General features: G+C 41.3%; 1 protein-coding gene across 4 annotated transcripts in view; it reads left to right on the forward strand.

Moving 5' to 3' along the window:
* EPHA6 (EPH receptor A6) overlaps nucleotides 1-15,734 on the forward strand; it is a 698,400-nt gene that overhangs the window by 358,117 nt on the left and 324,549 nt on the right. For all 4 annotated transcript variants that reach the window (XR_014470285.1, XM_083171949.1, XM_083171946.1 and 1 more), the window contains exon 4: nucleotides 1,448-1,603. Coding sequence is in view for 3 of the 4 variants with exons in the window: in XM_083171949.1 (XP_083028075.1) it covers nucleotides 1,448-1,603 (156 nt within the window). In the remaining variant the exon portion in view is untranslated. The remainder of the gene's footprint in view (nucleotides 1-1,447; nucleotides 1,604-15,734) is intronic.

A 15,734-nucleotide genomic window follows, 5' to 3' on the forward strand; every position in this document is an offset into this window, starting at 1 on the left:
CGTTACAGGCTTGGTTTGAAAATGGACAGGTAGGAGCTGATTGGCCAGTGATAAAAACCAGACACTTTATTTATTTTCAGGAGAATAACAGCTGATTCGGGGGAAGGGGGGGGGGCAGCAACTATGGGTTAGTGATGCCCATATTTTTTCATTTACGAACTATGAATCCATTGAGATGTGCATTTTCCTTCAATCAGGTTACATTTCACCTTAATTAAGTTATTACAGTGAAAAAATACAGCATGAAAAATATTATAAGTGCAACGGAAATTTATTTTCCTATGCTTTTTATGCACATTTAGGCTAAGAACTAATTCAGCTGATTGGAATGCTGTTAGTGTTATGCACTTCCATTATAAATAATGTTTTTCAAGAAACCATTTTTGTTATTTCTTTACTGTTTATATTTATACCCCTTTCACATCGCAACTAATTACCGGGTACAAGCCATTTTGACCTGGTAATTAGTGCGATGTGAAAGGGGTTACCGTGTCCCGAAAACGGGTAGAAACATGGCAAAAATGAACTGGTAAAAAAGCAAAGTCCTTACTGGTTCATTGCCGTGTTGCTTGGTGGTGTGAGTGGGTTAACCGGGTCGACTGACCTGTTTCCCGTTCACACTATGGAAGAGGCAGCGCTTGGAGCAGCGCCAGCTCTGAGCGCTGCCTCCTCCCCCACCCCCGATGACACTCCGACTCCTTGCCACGCCCCCTGACAACCTCAGCGAATCGACATTATTGCCGGTTCGCTGTGGGGATGTGAACATCCCAAAATGAAGGTTTGCGCCGGGACTGACCCGTTACAACGTCCCGGTGCAAACCTTCATTTTGCGATGTAAAAGCAGCATAAGTTTGTGGTCATTTTAACTTTGATCTATTATTATTATTATTATTATTTTCTGCTATTGAAGAAATTTATTTGCAGCGTTACCTCATACCAGGTACCAACGTCTTTCCAATAAATGCCAGACAAAACAGTATTTTCTGATGCTTCTGTTTTGTTTGTAAGTAACGTCCTTCTCTTGTCTTGAGTGTAGATATTTGTTTATCATTCCTGCAATACCGCCATACAAATGATAAAGCTGATATGAACCGCGATTACTTATTCTGTATGTTGTAGAAAAAAAAGAAAACAAGCATACAGGAAAAGGCCATGTAAACATGATCACAGATTGAGTTTAGGGCTGGCCTCAGTTCAGAATTATAATTTTGACAATTACTTACTGTCACTGTGGGAAAACAGGCATAATGAAGTCTTGCCTGCAAGGATTTACAATCTAATTGTGCTGTCTGAGGTGCAGGGAGATAAAGTGACTCGCCTGCGGTCAGACGGAGCTTATAGAGAGCGTCTAAGCAGGATTTCTCACTGTCACCGGAGAATGACAGATGAAATGAATGGGAGAAATGAAGGGAAAGCATTGACTGGTTTGTCTTATTTTTTTTTGCAGCATGTCGGCCTGGGTTCTACAAGTCTTTTGCTGGAAATATCAAGTGCTCCAAATGCCCTCCTCATAGTTTCACGTACGTCGAGGCCACAACTGTCTGCCAGTGCGAAAAGGGTTATTACAGAGCGGAGAAAGACCCACCGGCGATGGCCTGTACAAGTAAGTCAAGAATTCCTAAACTCCAGGGTAACGTCATACTTTGCTACTTTTGAAAAAAAGATATTTCAGAAAAATAGTGAGAGCAACATCTAGACGGGCAATGTTAGGTGTGTTATAAATTTGACTCCAGTGCTACTGTACCTGCAAAAGGATGAGGTGTAAATGTGATAATAGGCTATACTTTCAGTGAAATGGAAAAAAAAAATCTGCAATATTCACACAATATGTCTGCTATTCAGCCATAAACCCGCTTGTGTGAGGTATTTTACCATAATTGTGACTGTGTTCAATGTGCATTTATTTATTTATTATTATTATTTACAGTTTCTTATATAGCGCAGCATATTCCGTTGTGCTTTACAATTGGAAACAACCGTCATTAAACAAACTGGGTAGATACAAACTGACATGGAGGTAGGAGGGCCCTGCTCGCAAGCTTACAGTCTATAGAGATAATCGTAGGGATACATAAGGATAGATGTCTATAGCATGGCAATCCCATCAGATTACTAGACGGTCCTGGTGGGATGCAATTAGATATGAATGCTACTGGAGGTTGTGTGGGGGTCCTGAATATGATAGGCTTGCCTGAAGAGGTGAGTTTTCAGGGAACGCTTGAAAGTTTGGAGGCTAGAGGAGAGTCTTAATGTGCGTGGAAGGGCATTCCATAGGGTGGGTGCTGCCACACAAAAATGCTGCAAGTGTAAGTGGGAGCGAGTAATGCGTGTAGATGAGAGATGCAGATCTTGTGCAGAGCGGAGAGGTCGGTGGGGATATATTTTGAGATAAGCGAGGAGATATAAGTCGGTGTAGTCAGAGTAATGGCTTTGTATGTAAGTAGAAGTATTTTATATTGAATGCGGTAATATACAGGCAACCATTGTGCATTAAAAATATTCTGCACTCTACCAATTTCTAGCAGTTTCAACAGCCTCCTCTAGTAAATCAGAGTTTCTTGGACCCGAATCACATGTAATTCATCATGCTTTCTCAGGCAGTAATGTAGCCATGCGCTGGGCAATGTGTTCTTGTAGCGCTCTTCCTTTTTTTCTTAATCCTATTCTTCTTAGTCTCCCCCCCCCCCCCCCCCCCAAGTTTTTCATGCATAGTGCTTAGACAGTGATACAATAATCAATGTGTTACACAACCAGCCCAGCCTCGGGGAGATCGCTAAACTCTTACAAGAGTCAGGAGACCAGCACTATTTCAGGGAGTCCCGCTACCATACACCAATAGAGTTGGCCGGTATGGAGTTTCCTATCACCTACATAAGTTTGTGCAGTAAATAGATAAATAAAATAAAATTATGGTGTTTAATTTACTTATTGGGGGAGGAGGGGGGGGCACACCCTATATACATGAGGTGCTATAATGCTGGGACTTGTAGTTCTGCAAAGAAAAACACATACTGCAGATGCACACTCAATATTGTTAATCAATAATAGAGGTTCTTGGTGATTGTAATTAGCCAAGATATATTTGCTCACCAACCAGATTCACGGTGACCTCATTTCTGGTGGGTCCCTAATACTGAGTTTGAATCTGGGGTGTAGATCCCCAAAAAGGCCGGCATAAGCCAGTCACCCCAGGGCAGCACACAAGTGAAAAACTAAGCTATAAGTGTATTAGTAAGAAAGAAGCAGAAGCTAGAGTTTAAAAAGTGTAGTGCTAGAAAGTATAATATTAGTGACAAATAAATAGTGCTAATTAAATGTTAAGGTGTGCCCAGCGGTGTAGCTAGGTGCCATGGTGCCCGGAGCAAGGGCATATTTCGCGCCCCCCCCCCGGTAATGAATTGGGGGCGTGGCTAACAGAATCTGCTGCGCTATATAACAACCTGTAACGGAATCTGCTGCACTATATAAGGCACTAACGGAATCTGCTGCGCTATATAAGACACTGTAACGGAATCTGCTGCGCTATATAAGACACTGTAACGGAATCTGCTGCGCTATATAAGACACTGTAACAGAATCTGCTGCGCTATATAAGACACTGTAACGGAATCTGCTATGCTATATAAGACGCTGTAACGGAATCTGCTACGCTATATAAGACGCTGTAACGAAATCTGTTGCGCTATATAAGACTCTGTAACGGAATCTGCTACGCTATATAAGACACTGTAACGGAATCTGCTGCGCTATATAAGACTCTGTAACGGAATCTGCTACGCTATATAAGACGCTGTAACGGAATCTGCTGCACTATATAAGGCGCTGTAACGGAATCTACTGTGCTATATAAGACGCTGTAACGGAATCTGCTGCGCTATATAAGACGCTGTAACGGAATTTGCTGCGCTATATAAGACACTGTAACGGAATCTGCTGCGCTATATAAGACACTGTAACGGAATCTGCTGCGCTATATAAGACGCTGTAACGGAATCTGCTGCGCTATATAAGACGCTGTAACGGAATCTGCTGCGCTATATAAGACGCTGTAACGGAATCTGCTGCGCTATATAAGACACTGTAACGGAATCTGCTGCGCTATATAAGACACTGTAACGGAATCTGCTGCGCTATATAAGACACTAACGGAATCTGCTGCGCTATATAACAACCTGGAGAATTAGGTTAAATGCTAGCAAATGATACAGTATCTATAATAGGCAGAATAGTAATGATAATGTATTGGTGAAGATAATATAACAAATTTATTATGTGCTCATGATGTACAATACATGACATACATGTTTAGAAATGCAGATACTCGATGAAAGCTGAATTGATAGTGTTATGGGGTCAAGGCAGTTTTTTGTGCAGTCTCTCAGTGATGATGGCCAGAGAAATAATAAAGGGGTATTGAGTTGCAGGGGGCTGGCGTCCCTACCCCCTACAGTGCACAATACTCCTTTGCGGACTTACAGTCTTGTGACAATGTTCACTGAGGTCCCCCGTAGTTGTCGGTCCCACGGAGCCGCTTCCACTTAGCTGAAGTGGGTACCGCGGGATCTGTGAAGACGGCGCCTCTCCGATGGTATGCCAGCCCCCTCTGCTCGTCTCCAGGGGATGGTGCGTCTCTCTGGAGCTCACACACGGCGTGCAGCAGCTCCCGGGACGCTGGCTGATGACGTCACCGGGGCTCCACCCGCCGTGGAGTCCCGGTTCGATGTGCAGCACCGCTGCCTTCATTCAGGGGCTTGCTGTGGAGCAGCGTACTATACTAACGGGCAACATGCGCAGCGCCGGTGGCTGCCATGATGCTTCAACTTAATCAGACTACAATGGGATCATTTGCGGAGGGGGGGCGGGCCGGCGGCGCCATTCAACCAATCGGCGCCCGGAGCATGAGCTCCGGTGGCTCCGCCGTCCCTACGCCTCTGGGTGTGCCACCGCGAAAGCAACTCAGCCACACCAACCCAAGGTGAGCGACGCCCCAAATCCATCCCCAAGACTAGCAATTAGAGTACATTTTTAGGTCTTACCTTCATTGTACCTTCAGTTTGCAGTCTGTGGCTACCAGGGACCAAACTGGTAAACTAATGTTCAGATCAGGTGGGCGGGGTGCTACTCTAAGTTGAAGGAGTCCCAACCTTCAGGTGTACGGTGTACACAATGTTAGCTTATTGGGGGGGTCTTAGAATACACACCCTATATACATGAGGTTCTATCATGCTGGGACTTGTAGTTCTGCAAAGAAAAACACATGGTAGAGATGCACACTCCATATTATTAATCAATAATAGAGGTTCTTGGTATATTAATTGGCCAAGAAATATTTGCCCACCAACCAGCATTACGGTGACCTTATTTCTGGTGGGTCTCTAATACTAAGTTTGAATCTGGGGCGCGGAACCCCAAAAAGGCCGGCATAGGCCAGTCACCCCAGGGCAACACACAAGTGAAAAACTAAGCTACGGTATAAGTGTATTAATAAGAAAGAAGCAGAAGCCAATGAATATACCAAGAACCTCTGTTATTGATTAATAATATGGAGTGTGCATCTGCACCATGTTTTTTTCTTTGTTGAATTTACTGTGTGTTAAACCCGTACATTTTTTTCTGACTTCTATTTCTATATACACCATGTTTATATGTCTGCAATACATTAGCCGTCTTCTTGGAAGCTATAAATACTAGAAGTGGGTCCTTTTCATCTACTGGCAGTGGCAGTCTCACTGTGCTTCTGATAATGTTTTGGGAGATCAACTGCTAGCTTTCAACCCACTGGCTCTGCTTGATCACATGGTATCATGTAAAAGAATCTTCAGTGCAATTCATGAGCGTTAAAGATGTACAGTATATCTGTTTTCCTAAGAAAATTAGACTTTCACTCATGCTGTACTAGATTTATAGAGGCGACATAGCAAGTTACCCTGAAAAGGCAGCTTAATACATAAACTACAGTATGTGTATGTGTGTATGTGTGTATGTGTGTGTGTGTTTTGAATGCACTCTCCAATTCCTCTGCTTTAGTGTATCAAGCTGTGGTCATTTTCGTTCCAGCCATACTGCACACAGCAGTTTATCATTACGTGCTGGAACTCTTAATTGAGCAACGATGTATAAAATAGATGGCGCAGGGGGAATGTGGTCCTTCAGGCACCAGCTAATTGTATGAAAGATAGTTTCCCGGGGAGTCAATGTGCTATTGTAGCCTCATCATGTAATTATATCCCAAAAAGTAAAACGGTGCAGTGGTGACTTCCATTAACAAAGTATTAGTTTATCTATTCATAACCTATTGTATAGTTAAACTTTTAATAAATATGGAGTAATTCTTTTGGATAGGATTGTTTGTTCGTTTGAGCATAAACCTTAATTGTGCATTGTCTGCCGATCATCTAAATTAACATACATAAAGAATCAGAAAGTAGTAAAAATTATATGGTGTCAATGATAGGACAGCTAAAATCATGGATTGCAGAGTAGGGTGCATTCCTAAACCAAAACAGAAATCAGGATATCCAACTCCTATCGCCCAACTAAACGACCCACCTGGTGACCAATGACCAGTGGCAGCTCCTACCTTTTTATAGGCGGGGGTAGCTGCTGGCCGCATCAACAGGTTCCACTCCCCACTCCACCGGTGCCAGGCCCAGTGTATCTGCAATGGTACTGCATATGCACATACTCTAGCTTTTATGGACTGCATTGTCTGCAGCCCATAGAAGCCAGCTAGGGCTGCGCGGCAATGCAGAGAGTGGCTTCCTACAAGAAGCCACCTATCTTCTTATCACAGCATGGAATGGCAGTTCCTGTGGGAGGGAACACCTCCCAATGGAACTGCCTTTACTGCAGGTGACTGTCAGGTAGGACTTCCAATAGGAAGTCACTGTCAGTCACAGTGAAGCCAGTGCACAGAGTAAGGGGACGCCACTGTCTATAACCCAAACCTGGTGCTCACTGTGGGGCTCTACTGTTCGTCCCCACCCAAAAATGGGCAATAAAAAAAGATCAATAAAGACACCAATCCAATAAATAAATAAAAAATGAAGGAGGGTGAATAAGTCACAACCATCAAATAATCTTTGATCTTAAAGTGTCAGCTTTTAAATAACCTTAACCCCTCCCCACAGCATTTTGGATAACACCATGCGAGCAGCACACAAGCCGGCCTTATGGTTTAATGGACCTCAGGCTTATAGAAATCCTTCAGTTCTTTGGAAGTTTGGCTCACACAATAATCATTCTATCATTTTACCTTCCGATATCTTTTACTTTAAACAAATCCGGAAAGATTAAGTCCGTCGTTCTCAGCTCCTACGTAACAACGCCAATTGTATATCGCCTATTGTATCACCTATCTGATGCGAACCATAAACACAAAGCTTAGAAGCGACAGCATGTTAGGTTGGAAGCTTCAAAGTCAAATACAAAACCCGTTCCGTAATTAACCGCTGTATGGATATTAGCTGATTGATGAGGGCCTGTAAGATGTAAAGCTACAAAGAATGCTGCGGAAAGCGCGGAAGGCTTTGTAGAAAAAATGCCTGCATATGGCTTATCGGCGCCTGACTTTACTTATGCGCAACTTCATCTGTGCATAATTTCTAAACGATAACAAAGCAATCAGGCCATATTCATAAACAGCCCAGTGACACATTATATTGCTAAATCTAAGGATTAGAATTAATTGTCCCTCTTTGTTCCAAGTTCTAAATCTTACTAAATGATTCACTGTATGTCATTACAGCTTAATATTTGCATGAAATCACAGTTTAGCCAGTATAATTTAATGGCAATTAAAAAGCTATTTAATCGTCATGCAAATTGGCATAAGGGCTCTTCAGTAAAGAGGGTATATTTTTTTTCATCATCGGTGTTGAGTATTTTTTTTGTCGTTGGGTAGCCTATACTGTAATTGATAATATTCTGGTTATTCGAAGAGCTACAATTTTGCATTAATCTAAGCATAGTAATTAGATGAATAAATACAGAGAACTGAATAATTTGTCCCCCAAGGCTGTTCTCGAACTATTCATTATTCATGTAGAATGAAGCAAAAATAAAAAAAAACAACCATAAAACACAAAAGATGAGATAATTTGGAAGCCATTGATAACTATTTCAGACATGCCGCTTGTATAGTAAGTGCATCAGTTTTATGTTATTTTGACATCTGGGAACTGAAAAATCTATCAATGCAGAATCTTTTATCCCTATCTATAACATTTACATGGTTACCTGCCTTTCATACGTAGCACGACCAGGTGAGAATCAAGTCATGGGACTTAAGGCAGAATATGTACATTTTTTAAATGATTGGAATAAGCTACAACAGTGATGGACAACAGGTAGCCCCATGGTGCAGATGGCCCTCTGATCCATCAAATACAACCCTTTCTAATTTATTTATTTATTTATTTATTTATTAACAGTTTCTCATATAACACATACATATTCCGCAGCGCTTTACAGAGTATAGTTGAACATTCACATCAGTCCCTGCCCCAGTGGAGCTTACAGTCTATATTTCCTACCACATGTACACGCACACACAGACATTCTAGGGTTAATTTGTTGGGATCCAAATAACCTACCAGTATATTTTTGAATTGTGGAAGGAAACCGGAGTACCCAGAGGAAACCCACGCAAGTACGGGGAGAATATACAAACTCTGCAGTTAGGGCCATGGTGGGAATCGAACCCATGACCTCAGCGCTCTGAGGCAGTAATGCTAACCATTACACCGTCCGTACTGCCCCCTTTTTATTGCTAGATCTGTTTTTTATTACTTACTAGCTGAGGTACCCGGTGTTGCCCGGGTTTGGTTGTACAATTAGCATTACTTGAATGTTTCCTTTGTTTTAAGCTTAACCCCCTCACCATGCCCATGGTTTGATCAGTATACACCTGCCTGTGTTGGGCTCCAGAATCTGAGCACAGTTTTTTTTCTTAAAGCCCTTGTCCTCTACCCCCTTTATGTTATGAAACTTTGCCATATCTTGCATCCCTGACTTGCTTTGCAGTGGAAGAAACCCCTTTTTGGGCCCCGATGGGTTCAGGATTGTGGGGGTCTAAGTGGCCATGAACCCAATCTGAACCCAATCAATGTACTCTACCTGCTCTATGTTATGTAACATTACCATATCTTGCTTCCCTAACCCACTTTGTGAAGTGGGCAAGTCCCTTTTTTGGGGCCTGGGACCCCCCACAGGGTTTTAGGGGTTGAATTACCCGCACAGTATTTTTTTCCAGATTGTAAGTGATATGTGTACCAAGTTTGGTGTAAATTGCTCCAGACATTCCAGAGTTATGCTGGAACATACATACACACAAATATACATACATGCATACATACATACATACATACATACATACATACATACATACATATAGATAGATAGATAGATAGATAGATAGATAGATAGATTTGAAATGTTTGCTGCTTTGATATTACTGAATGCTGGTAATCTCCACTTTATAACTCTCCAAGGCTTAGTACTGCCCACCCATTAAATGTACTTGATAATTGCCACCTAGAAGCAATATGGTTGCTATTGGCAACATTTATACTTGAACACTTCACTGTTTACACTGTTAAAATTGTCTCCCTAAAGGGTAAGGTGTTTGAAGGTTAATGAACTAGCCATGTGACTTCTGAAATATATCTGGTTGCCAATCACTAAGCTGTCAATACATTACAAAATAGTACATTCTATCATTTTAAATACTTTATTTTTTATCATACATTACATTTTTTGAAAGTACAAATGTATTAACTTTATAAAATGTATTAGTTCAAATTGAGAGACTGTCAGAAAATTGACTTTGGTAGCCAGGGTCTACTTTCCGCCACATTGCCAGGAACGAGATACATTTCTTTCATCCTTGGAGATGAATATCGCCTTGATACTTACATTGTTAGCCTCCCCTGCTGTGCAACAAGAAACTCTACTGTACTGTAAATATTGGATTGCACCAACGCATTTCAGTAAATCCTTCTAGAACTGAAGTAAGCATTGTGATATTATTGGAAAGGAGATATTTTAAATCCAAGGAATAATTTCACTCTGTACGCATTAGGGGACTTTATTTACTATTAGGTGGTTTGCAGTCCAAATTTTTTTTTTCGCAATTTAGTCTTAAATGTTTAAATTAATTGCATTTTTTTTAAATTCAAAAATCGTCAACATTCAATGCTGAACGATGTTAATGTTCTTATTTTAAAGTGGCTCACCATTGGATCTGCTACTAGCGCTAGGGCTGTTGAGCATGACTAGACGTTGGACCTGAAAGGGTTAAAGCTTTGACCTATAGGGGGGTATTCAATCCCTCGCCACTATTTACGGTGGGGGAAATAGCAGCAGGCGTCTATTCAATGATGTCTTTGCCTACAGCATTGAACAGGCATCTCGGCAAAACAAGCCTGACTTTAAAAGCATTCAGGCTCGTTTTGCCGAGAACGGCCATGGATTGTCGAGCTCACGACCGGATCTCAACAATCCATGGCCATTTCTCATGACTATGCCCCCTTTTTGGCACTCGACAGGCAGGACACTGAATCCTGCCTGCTAAGATGCAGTCGAGCGAGCCGAGAACGGAACCAGGTCACGACTGTCTGGCCAGCCCGACAGTCGAGATCCGGGATTAAATACCCCCATACTGTAGTATGAAAGCAGCAACAGAATAAATGCTAAACTAACTTTGATGCATTGCGGGTTAGTAAATCTAGCCCCAGGTTTCAGTAGAGTTTCCTCGCAAATATACGCAGAGAGGCAGCTCTTCTGTATGCTGTAATCATAGTTACTCTATCAAATTCTCCATAAACGTGGGACATCATGGTTGAGAGGTAATAGGGTCAGAAATCACTTGAGATTTCTGTCAATTTTTTAGAAAATGTGATTGTCTGATTTTTAGTAATGGTGCATTTTTTGGTAACAGGAGTGTTCGGGGGGTTTTGTACAATTCACACCCCCTCCCACCCCAACAGAACCATCCCTGGGCACATTGAGCCGCTCCTGGTTTCCCAAATAAGGGTTAATATTGAAGTGGACCCCCTATATTTAAGAAACCAGCACCGGGATCTTGGACTGGTCGTAATTCTTAAAATATCGGGGGACAATAAGATTAGGGTACCTCGTATTTTGGACCAGCACCATGCTCCAAAGGCCAGTGCTATCTTGCCACATCTAGGGGACACTTTTTATACAAGGTCCCCTGGCCAAAACATGAACACCCTTGATGGGGTACCGTGGTGGGTGGGGGTCTCTCATGGAGATTTGCGTGGAATGATATGAATAAGGCATCTTAGCAGCAATGACTAAGGAAGACAAACCTGTATCAACTTATTAGTCCATGGGTTATTAAATTGGTTCTTCCTCTATTGAGAATTCCCTCTCAATACTGTATATTTATTAAAGGTCAAATTTAATAGGTTTTTCTTAATATATGTTGGGCTTCCAGGGCTAGAACACATATTTGTTAACATTTAAGTTAGCCCTGGAAGCCCAACATTGTGCAAGATCAATTTTAATTATTCAAAATCTACCTTTAGTAAATAATAACCCTGGGGATAATTGTACTAATGTTTGATTTTGGTTTGGATTTTTATGGCCTGATTTGAATCGACTGAAAACTAATCCAATCGAACTTCTAAATCACTCATCAAATTCATAATTTACTACAATCATTTTCGATTTCGGATTTGAATTTTAAATAGAATTTGATGTTGTTTAATTTTGAATAGCGAATTTGTGTTCAGTTTAGGAACTCCCTTTCAAAATCACCTATTAAATTGAATTCAGTATCCAATACAAAATCGAAAATAACTTGGTTAAATATATTACATGCAAGAAGCTGCTGTAGTTCCTCTAATTCTGCTTTATGTCTTCAATGGTGGAGAATCTGGTTATACACGGGACACATTCTGGTCCTGCATCACCGTGATGTGCGCAAATCCTTAGTATTTCTTGATTTCTTTTAAAATTTATAAATACATCTAAAACCGTGTAATATGGACCTGTCATGTTTGTAAACAATGACTAATTATCACGTAACAGGGCGATTATTGTCAGACTGTGCATGTGCAATAGTCCGGCAGAGCTTCCACTCACAATGATGATATCATTGCAGATTGATTGACAGGAAATCTCCAAATGCATGTCAGTCCCACCAGATTACAAGACAGTCCTGATGGGATTCAATTAGCTATGAAGAGGGGAGTTTTCAGGGAACGCTTGAAAGATTGGAAGGGCATTCCATAGGGTGGGTGCTGCCCGACAAAAATCCTGGAAGTGTAAAGGTGCCCATACACTAGTAAGATTTATCTTTAGATCTGGCTGGTTGGAACAAAAACATGGTTATGGATGAGTGACATTTTGTCCGTTTTCCAGCATTTCCAAGCAAATGGTCAACTTTCATTTGCTTTTATTCATAACCATGTTTTTGTTCCAACCAGACAGATCTGCAGATAAATCTGCATGTGTATGGCCACCTTAAGTGTAAGTGGGAGCGAGTAATGAGTGTGGATAAGAGACGCAGATGTTTAGCACCTGTTGTTCCAAATTGTCAATGTTAATAAAAGTGAACTATAATAATAATGGGGATTATTTTGGTTCACTATTTCTGACAAATTCCTTCTTAGATGGACAAAACCATGGGGGTTATTCTAGTTCATTCTTTCTGACAAAATCTTTCTTAGATGGACAAAACCATGTGCACTGCGGGTGGGGCAGATGTTACTTGTGCAGAGAGAATTAGATTTGGGTGGGGTTTTTCTTCAAAGTGAGATCTATATTGCAGTGTAAAAATAAAGCAGTCAGTATTTACCCTGTACAGAAAAAAAATAACTCACCCAAATCTAATTCTCTCTGCACATTTTACATTTACCCCCCCCCCTGCAGTGCACATGGTTTTGTCCTTCTAAGAAGGATTTTGTTAGAAAGAGTGAACTAGAATAAGGCCCAATATGTAATTTCATGTTAGAGACATAGGGCCTTATTCTGGTCCGTTCGCACAGACCAGAATATTTGCCGGGGCTCCGATGGTGGGGGTATAGCGTTGGGGGGGTGCTTTGTGCTAAGCCATGTCATTGTGGCAATGTCCCGTCCTTCAAAGCGTACCCAATCAAGGGGCACCATGTTATGATCATGTGGTCTGCCCTCCTATTTGTCATCCCATTTCCATCACCATGCACCCCCATGCCACTTTACACTCCCTGCTGTGCTGCCCTGTCTACTGCAAATTTTACTTGAAGGTTCTCTGTCGATTTGTTGCAATAGTTTTCTTCCAAAATTTGGCCAACTACAATACCAAAACAAATAGGAAACACTGCTCGCAGATGCTTACACTGCTACAAGAAGCTGCTTAATTTGTTCCAATCTAGATCAAGGCTTCTTAAGAAATAACAGGACTCATGCACCTACCAGTTTTTCTGATGTATGGCCACCTTAAGACTGCAGATTGTAGGTAGCCCCTCACTACACTACCAATGTATCACTGACATCGAGGACCAATAGCTAACCGGTAACTAGCTCTTGGTTTTCAATAGATGGTGCTCTGATTAAAATGACTGGATTAATGACGTTATTTTATTTATTAACAGTTTCTTATATAGCGCACACAAATTACGCAGCGCTTTACAGAGCATAGTTATAATCACAAACACATAACAAATTACAGTACAAGACAGTTTAGGACAAGTACATGGTTAATATGGATAGTTGCATCAGGGGACAGGACACTGAAGCAATCATCAGGGTGGCAGTGGTTTATATATTCTAAGAAAGGCACATGAGGAGAGAGGGCCCTGCTCATGAGAGCTTACATTCTAAAGGGGAGCGTTAAACAGACAGGGGTGACACAGAAGGGAAAGAGGTGAGCATAAACAGTAGGTTAGGATGAGAGATGGTCAGGTTTTATGCAGGAGGGTGGGAAAGAGTCAGCTTAGTCTTTGATATTTTAAGTCTAAAAAAGTGCTGGGTCATCCAAGAGTAGACAGCAGAGAGACAGTTGGAGATATGAGTGAGGATAGAGGGAGAGAGATCAGGAGAGGAGAGGTAGATTTCAGTGTTATCAGCATAGATGTGATAGTGGAAGTCGAGTGAGCACATAAGCTTACCCAGAGAGGACGTATAGAGAAAGAGAAGAGGGCCAAGAATAAAATGTTGGGGGATACTATCAATGGAAGAGCAGGAGAGGTGAGGTCATTATAGGTGCAGCTGGTCATTTTCAAAACTGACAGTGCAAGTACAAGCTTTAACAGTGATAGTAAAATTTGTTTGCAGATGTAAAATGATGATATTATGGTTGAATTGCCAGATTAAGCAGCCAGGAGTAGTATGTTGTGTGAATGAATTTAACTCACTCAAAGCAGACTTTGGTTTTCTCAGTTGTTGTTTTGTCCTTCAGTTTCACTTTGGTGTAACGCTGTAGTTATGAATCAGTTTTCCCACTTTAATAATGGCCCACTTCAATCTAGGCCCACAGATAAACTCTGGCCACAGCCTATCCGGCCACAGCCGTATGCAATGACTACTGAAGTACTCTAACAATGCATGAGTTCCCAATTCCCAATAATTGGAATCCACTCACTCAGTCCTTTCCCCCTACAACACATAGGAATAAAAGTGGCTTAGAAAAACAAAACTAGCATTCCAGGATACTATATATCACTTAGAATAAAAATAAATTCCTCCCTACACACAGGCTAGGTACTGTTGTGAATTACACAGAGGAGATGTTCAGTGTTTTACCTAGATATAAAAATCAATCCCACACAATAGATGTAATGCTCTGCAGTACAGAGGAGATGTTCAATGTTTTACCTAGATATAAAAATCAATCCCACACAATAGATGTAATGCTCTGCAGTACAGAGGAGATGTTCAGTGTTTTACCTAGATATGAAAATCAATCCCACACAATAGATGTAATGCTCTGCAGTACAGAGGAGATGTTCAGTGTTTTACCTAGATATAAAAATCAATCCCTCAATCATTCAGTGTGTTAGGCATCCCTTAACAATTGATAGCTTAGGCCAGTGATGGCTAACCTTGACACCCCATTGGTGGTTGAACTACACATCCCAGCATGCCTTGCATCAGTTTGACTATTTGGCCATGCCAAAACTGATGCAGGGCATGCTGGGATGTGTAGTTCAACAACAGCTGGAGTGTCAAGGACAGCCATCACTGGCTTAGGCAATCACATAAGTTCCCCAATGACAATGCTGGCCCTAACTCTCATCCCAATCTTCCATGCCGAGTAACATTCATTTTAAAATGTTCAACTATTGCTACATGTGGACTTTAGTCTCTGTAGCTGAAAACCACAAGGTTATTACGTTTTATTAAGCACCGAAACATCGGATGACAAAACCCCTCAGTTGCGGGGAACCTGGCCCGTTAGATGGAGAGATAATCAATGTTTTGTTCACAAGATACAAGACGGCATAATATAAGCATCTGAAAATATACCTCTCATCAGCAGAAGAGCAAATATTTTGACACCTCTGTTGGACAAAATAAGGTGTTAGCTGCCAAGAAACAAATATTACAGTCAAGAATTCAATTTGTGTGTTGTTTTCCTCTTGAGCTGTATAAACAAGTACATGATGTTTTATGGCTAGATTTTTTTGTTTCTGCATTTGCTTGCTTTTATTTGCATTTGCCTGCACTGTGTGACCAGATTCGTTATTCTTAAGACGTGAATAATACATTCGCTTGTAGATTTAATT

This window comes from Crinia signifera, chromosome 2 (assembly GCF_055691185.1).
Source record: "Crinia signifera chromosome 2, ASM5569118v1, whole genome shotgun sequence".
Classification (NCBI taxonomy): Eukaryota; Metazoa; Chordata; class Amphibia; order Anura; family Myobatrachidae; genus Crinia; species Crinia signifera.